Source organism: Pelodiscus sinensis, chromosome 28 (genome assembly GCF_052426305.1).
Source record: "Pelodiscus sinensis isolate ZL-2025 chromosome 28, ASM5242630v1, whole genome shotgun sequence".
NCBI classification, from domain to species: domain Eukaryota; kingdom Metazoa; phylum Chordata; order Testudines; family Trionychidae; genus Pelodiscus; species Pelodiscus sinensis.
In genome coordinates, this window is record NC_143079.1 from 8,858,541 (window position 1) to 8,865,750 (window position 7,210).

Here is a 7,210-nt window from a genome sequence, read left to right on the forward strand (position 1 = left end):
GAGGTTGTAACTGAGGACTGTAGGTGATGGCCAGTGGTGTTCTGTTGGTTTCTTTCTTGGGCTTGTCTTGTAATAGGAGGCTTCTGGTTACACGTTTGGCTCTGTTAATCGGTTTCCTCACTTCCTCGGGTGGGTATTGTAGTTTCAAGAATGCTTGGTGAAGATCTTGTAGGTGTTTGTCTTTGTCTGAGGGGTTGGAGCAAATGCAGTTGTACCTTAGTGCTTGGCTGTAGACAATGGATTGTGTGGTGTGTCCGGGATGGAAGCTGGAGGCATGAAGGTAAGAGTAGCGGTCAGTAGGTTTTTGGTATAGAGTGGTGTTTATGTGACCATCACTTATTTGCACCGTAGTGTCCAGGAAGTGGATCTTTTGTGTAGACTGGTCCAGGCTGAGGTTGATGGTGCGGTGGAATTCTTCCAGAGCCTCCTTCCCATGGGTCCAGATGATGAAGATGTCATCAATGTAGCATAAGTAGAGAAGGGGCCCTAGTGGACGAGAGCTGAGGAAGCATTGTTCCAGGTTAGCCATAAAAATGTTGGCATATTGTGGGGCCATGCCGGTGCCCACAGTGGTGCCACTTGTTTGGAGGTATATATTGTCACCAAATCTGAAATAGTTGTGTGTGAGGATAAAGTCACAGAGCTCAGCCACCAGTTGTACTGTGGCATCCTCAGGGATACTGTTCCTGACAGCTTGTATTTCATCTGTGTGTGGGATGTTGGTGTAGAGAGCCTCTACATGCATGGTGGCTAGGACAGTGTTTTCTGGAAGATCACCGATGCATTGTAGTTTTCTCAGGAAATCAGTGATGTCTCGGAGATAGCATGGAGTACTGGTGGTATAGGGTCTGAGTAGAGAGTCCACATATCCAGACGGTCCTGCAGTGAGAGTGCCAATGCCTGAGATTCAGACTAACACAGCTACCCCTCTGATACGTGATTAATGTTGGTTGCTTGCCATAATTTTTTGCCAGGAAAAGTCATGGCATTTATCAAAAGTGGGGAAAAGGTAAAGCTCCAGGAATAGACGAGGAGCAGAGCGGGAAAGAGAACAATTTGGAAGTTTTTGTCTTTGGAAACAAATCTGGAGCCATGTTTGCAAGAGAAGGACCACCCTCAATCCCTCAAGTTACTGGTCTGCAGCAGAACTTCAAGTCCCCTTTTCTCTCTTTCTCTGTTCCCCCACTGCCCACCACTCCACTCCTGCACCTATGCTCAAAGGTTGTAGGCCCCATGAACCACAGGAGCATATTCAGCCCTGCTCCGTGGGGAGCAAAAGTTGGAGCAGTGGGCAAATGAATCTCAAACTTCCTGGAAGAAACCCCCAGGAAATCACAAAATCCTGTGACAATCAGCCTTGGTAATGTTGCAGCAGTTGGTGACATTAGACACAAGCCAGCATGATGCAAAACTGAACAACTGATGTCGTGCCCAATCATTTATTTAGAATGTTGATTTCAGTTATTTTAAGCCCTATAAAATATATTTGTTGCTGTTGCTTACCAGATTATAGAAGAATTTTAAAACAATGGCTTGTTTATATTTCAGGGTATGTTGTGTGGTTTTATAGACCATTAAAAGAAGGCTACATTTCCATATTTAAAGTGGATAAACAGAGGCACAGAGAGGCTCTGATTTGCCCCACATCACAGAAGGAGTCTCACAAAGTCCTGTCTTGTCTTGCTCTTGCCACACTGATTCCTTCCTCTTTTGATTGTGTTACATTTGTCTGATTTAGAGATCCATTCATTGATGATTGGAGAGGCTTTGTGGAATAAATATATTTGGGAAAGTGAGTTCTGAAAATTTGAAAAGTAAAATCCTTAATAAAGTACTCTCTAGATATTGTAGATATTAAGCCTGCCAACATGGAAGAGCTGACCGAGGTGATAACAGCTGCAGAGTTCCATCCGAACAGCTGTAACACATTTGTGTACAGCAGTAGTAAAGGAACTATTCGTCTGTGTGACATGAGAGCATCGGCACTCTGTGACAGACATTCAAAATGTGAGTCCTGCTTCCTTATAGATTCCTCTCCCTCCTCCTCCTTTTCATAAAGGATTCAGCATTTCACTACTAGAAGAAACTAAGAGCTTATTTGCAGCTGCAGCACTGCTGTGTAGACCCTACTTACACTGATGGGAGGAGTTCTTCCATCAGCATAGGTAATCCACCCCCCTGAGAGGTGGTAGCTAGGTCAACAGAAGGATTCTTCCTTCCACCTAGCTCTGTCTATGTTGTGGGGGAGGCTAGGTTGGTTTAACTACATCGGTTAGGGTGTGGATTTTTCACACCCATAAACAAAGTAGTTAAGCAAGATTACTTTTAATGTTGAGTTTATCTATTTGAGTGACAACAGTAGCTTACTCGAACTTAAAAAATTAATGCCAGAAGGCTGGCTCTTGAGAGGATCAGAAACCACTTAATGCAGCTTTTAACTTTTTAAATCACTAGTTCAATTCTAACTCAGATTTGTAGCCTCGTCCACTGATGGAATGGGAAAAAGGGGGCAGTTGCTCAGGAGCTTGGAAATTTCAAAAGGGCCCAGGGCTTCCCGCTGCTGCTGCGTCAGAGCTCCGGGCAATGCTGAAAGTCTGGCAGGGATAGGCTAGCCTCAGCCCTGCCTCTTCCTTTTGGGAGGGAGCATGGAGCCACTCCCCTTGCCCAGGGGCCTGGTATTTCTGTCAGCCTCTCTGTCCATAGCTAATGCTTAAGCTTTGCAAACGAGTATACCCTCAAAAGTTAGATCCCTCAGTCTGTCTTGGATTGTTTTAGTGTGACCAGCCTAGGAGAAGCAATATGTAGTGACTTGCTTTTACTTCTGTCTTACATAGACTTGATTCACCATCTCTTTAGAAGTTAATTTCAGGTTAAATGTTTGAATAAAGCTGACCTACTTCACTGCACAGAGGTCACATTACAACTCTTTATCTTTCTGAAATATTGCACACAATGGCAGCAAGGTTATTTATTGCAGCACAGCTGGGGCAGAAGATAGAAATGCTAGGACCTTGGGAGAGGAGGAAGGGCCTTGGGAGAAGGAGGACTTAAGCAGTCTTTTATTTACAGTGTTTGAAGAACCAGAAGACCCTAGCAACAGATCGTTTTTCTCTGAAATCATCTCTTCCATATCCGATGTAAAATTCAGCCATAGTGGTCGATACATGATGACTAGAGATTACCTGTCAGTGAAGATCTGGGATTTAAATATGGAAAATAGACCTGTGGAAACATACCAGGTATGCAGTGAAATTTCATATACTGGTGTTATAAATCTTGGAAACATGGCATGTACTGAGTGTGACCGTGAGAGGTGAGTCTTATGAAGGGCGCAATAAGTGTGATTTGCATTCTGGGCTACAAGTTAGCAAAGTGGTGGTGTTTTGCAGCATGAGAGAGGAGATCAAAAGGCAGTGTTGTGCTGGAAACTTGCTCCATTTAGGATCAGTCCATTGCCATAGGGCCAGTGGTGACATTACCTGTCAACTTACAGGGTTTCCTCAGGAATCAGGTTGGTCAACTTGTATTTGCTTGGATACTTGCACAGAAAATTTACGTCTCTTAAAATATTCATTAAAGTGTTGTTTTTTTCCTCGCCCCTCAGGTGCATGAATACCTCAGAAGTAAACTTTGTTCTCTGTATGAGAATGACTGCATTTTTGACAAATTTGAGTGCTGTTGGAATGGATCAGACAGGCAAGTCTAACCAGTTTTCTTCACATATTTAAGCCTCAGTTTTGGGAATGGGAAGCGGCACTACAGGTTCCTTCTGAAGTGAGAAATTCAAAATGTAGCCTCAGATGTGTGAATCCTTTATTTCTTGGGTTTGGTTGATTTTTTTTTTTTTTTTTTTTTTTTTTTTTGGTAATACAGGTTGATTTTTTTTTACAGAGTTATGAGCTAATGTAGTTAGTTTTTACTGTGGGATGCAGCCTCTTCATTCTAGCACTGCAACTTTGTCATTTAGAATCATAGAACTAGAAGGAACCTTGAGAGGTCATCAAGTCCCTTCCTCTGCCCTCATGGCAGGACTAAGCACCATCTAGATCAGTGGTCCCCAATCTTTGGGGCTGCTGGTCTGGGCGGGGGTGGTGGCTGTGCATGTGCCGCGTGCTCGGGGGCCGCGTATGCGCTGGCCGCCTGGGGCACAAGAATGGCTCATTCTGGCCCTGGTCACTAGGCGGGCGCACATAAATGCCCTGGTGGGTGCCATGGCACTGCGTTGGGGACCACTGATCTAGATCATCCCTTCTCCACTTTTCCGGAACATCCCCTTGCCACAGCGGGCCTGGATGCCCCACAGGGAGGGGCTGTTCCATCTGGGCGGGTGTAACTGGTGGGGGGGGGGCACTCAAGCCCAGCCTTGGATGGCAGGGTCACTCCTGCCCAGCAGGACTGGAGCAGCACCCCTGCCTGCCCCTTTTTAAGTGGTTAACCAGTTAAACATAATGCTTAACCAGTTAACTAGTTACAGTAAAACTGCAGTGGTCCGGCATCCAATGGTCCGGCACTCCTGATGGTCCGGCACCATCTGGAACCCGGAAGTGCTCCGGGCAGCCAGACAATTGGAGCTGCTCTGCCCCCACCTTCCCCGATTCAGCCGCTGGTCAGTTTCAGCAGCAGCTGACTTGGGGAAGTCTGGGGCAGAATAGCTGGGGTGCTGCCGGGTTGGTCCCACGGCGCCGAGGGGCGCATCCTCCCCAACTCCACCCAGACCCCTCCCCCCCCCCCCCCCCCCCCCCCCCCCCCCCCCGCGCGATAGTCCGGCATATCTGATAATCCGGCACCCCCTGGGTCCTAAAGGTGCCGGATTATCGGAAGTTTACTGTAAATGGGATTTTACATCTCTACTAGCGAACATAAGTTTTAGTATATATACATAACTCCTCACATATTATTTGTACATACATCTCTGTGATAGTGATGACCATTGTGACACAGGCTTTCAGTAGAAATCTGTCTCCACTTTTGGTGAACATGTGATCTCTATATCCCTGTTGGAATCAAAAAGACTTTGGGTCACACAGGTATAATCTATAGGGCTTAATGTAGTGAACTATCAAGTTTCTACTAAAGCATGCTGAGCAAACTAAGTGCCCAAAGTCAGTTGGAGTTGAGGATGCTCAACGTCTTATAGGATTAGCCCATATTAAAAACAAAAAAACAAAAAACCCAGCGTTTAGTTCCAAAAGAATGAAATTTGGTCCTCTGAGTCAAACCATACTGCTGTTTTGAAATGGGGTATGATAGTATTGTTACTTCTTGAAGATAATAACTTAGATGTTTTTCTGAAGTATTGCTTTGCGTAGGGACTATGGTGGGGTTCATTTTGGCACAATGTGGGTTTACGGGACAAAGAATTGACGTAGCGAGAACTCTGTAACAAAGTCTTTGCAAATATAGCTGATTGAGTGGTTGTGGAGAAAAATCAGAGTTGTACACCGAATAGCTTTTACAATAGCTGTGTGGGCTGAAAAAGTTCTGTTGGCAGCTAGCGGTTCTAGTTCTGAAAGATTCCGAGAGCCCTCCTCTCCCTTTGACTTCAAGAGTGCAGGGGACACAGCACCTTACAGTAGTGGGTCCAAATAGGTGACCTTGTTTCCCTACCACTGTGCAACTCAAAAGATATTTTGTGAAGGGGTAAAGGGTAATGGAAAGGCAGGATTTCTGGGTTCTTTTGGAAGGATGATTTTGTGTTAAGACATTGGACTGGGACTTAAGAGATGGGTGGTTTGTATGGGACTCCTGTGTGCTCCAGTTCCCTGTCTGTAAAATGTTAACACATACAATTCAAATAGAGAATGTAAAGGGGAGTGAAAATAAATGTAAGCTCAAGTAGGCCAGGGACTGTTTCTGTGTATACATGTAGCCCCCACAACTACGGAGCCCTGTTCTCAGTCAAGGCCTTCAGGCACTACTATAATGCAGGTAGCTCCCTCTTTTTAAAATGTTGCGTTCTAGGCTTAATCTTCAGTTTTCTTCTTTCCAGTGTTGTCATGACAGGATCTTACAACAATTTCTTCAGAATGTTTGACAGAAACACAAAGCGAGACATCACCTTAGAAGCATCTCGGGAAAACAACAAACCCCGCACTGTTTTGAAGCCCCGCAAAGTCTGTGCAAGTGGCAAGCGAAAGAAGGATGAAATTAGTGTTGACAGCCTAGACTTCAACAAGAAGATACTACATACAGCCTGGCATCCCAAGGAAAATATCATTGCTGTAGCTACTACAAACAACTTGTATATATTTCAAGACAAAGTGAATTAGGGTTGGCATTCCTAACAGAAGAGTCCACTTCCTGCATAGTTGAGATAGTTGAATCTAGCATTTGTACCTGTAAATGAAAGAGAATAAGAGAGAGAGGTCCATTGTGGCACCCCTTTCCAGTGTTTAAAAATGTGCCATATGACACACATTTTTTTTAGCTACATGGAGAAAGCTCTGTTGATCATCACTGTGGTGTTCTCCATGTCTGCTAGCCATTTAGGTGAGGGTAGGGCACTTTTTAATTTAATGACTACTTGCACCATCTTGCCTAATGGACTAGATTGGACTGTATCAACATTGGTTTACTCCACTTTTTATGCCTTCCATTGTGATGACGTCAAACACAGGGAAAGCCTTCAGTCATGCTATGGGATTTAATTGTGTAACCTCATTACTGTATCATTTGTGGCCCTTTTTTATTAAATGCAGCTCATTCTTGCTGTGGCTTGTAGCATTCCTCCCCCTGGACTCCCTCTCCCTCTCCCCTTCATTCCCTCCGCCCATACCTGGTGGTGGTGTATAGAAAAAAATGAAATAAAGCACATGAAATGGGTCAGTTTGGGGTCAGTGGTAAGGGGGTCTGTGTTGCGAACAAATGTTTTAATAAACAGTTGACTGTAATCACTCCTTGCCATGTTTGGCACCAAAAAAGAGAAAATAAGGAAGAAAAAAAACTACTGAATAAAAGTGACAAAGAATGAAGAATCTGTTTTTTCTTTTTTTAATCTACCTCTTTATTTTCATGCATCTAAGGTAAGACAGAATGTTTGTATAAAAGTGATGGCTTTTTGCAATGATTTTAACCAGTATTAATTGTTTTTCAGCAGGTGGGGGAGAGAGGGAAGGTTTTAGCAACTGACTGGCTACTACTCATGTATGAAAATGATCATTCTAACTCTGGTATTTATTGACCATTTTTATTTCAAAAACCTTGAAATGCT

The 7,210-nt window shown here is 44.2% G+C and overlaps 1 protein-coding gene across 3 annotated transcripts in view; it reads left to right on the forward strand.

Moving 5' to 3' along the window:
- Positions 1-6,974, forward strand: part of PPP2R2A (protein phosphatase 2 regulatory subunit Balpha) — an 81,667-nt gene extending 74,693 nt beyond the window's left edge. For all 3 annotated transcript variants that reach the window (XM_075910813.2, XM_075910814.2, XM_075910812.2), the window contains exons 7-10: positions 1,843-2,007; positions 3,070-3,239; positions 3,605-3,696; positions 5,990-6,974. In XM_075910813.2, the coding sequence (XP_075766928.1) occupies positions 1,843-2,007; positions 3,070-3,239; positions 3,605-3,696; positions 5,990-6,269 (707 nt within the window). In that variant the 3' untranslated portion in view covers positions 6,270-6,974. The remainder of the gene's footprint in view (positions 1-1,842; positions 2,008-3,069; positions 3,240-3,604; positions 3,697-5,989) is intronic.
- The last annotated feature ends 236 nt before the right edge of the window (positions 6,975-7,210 follow it).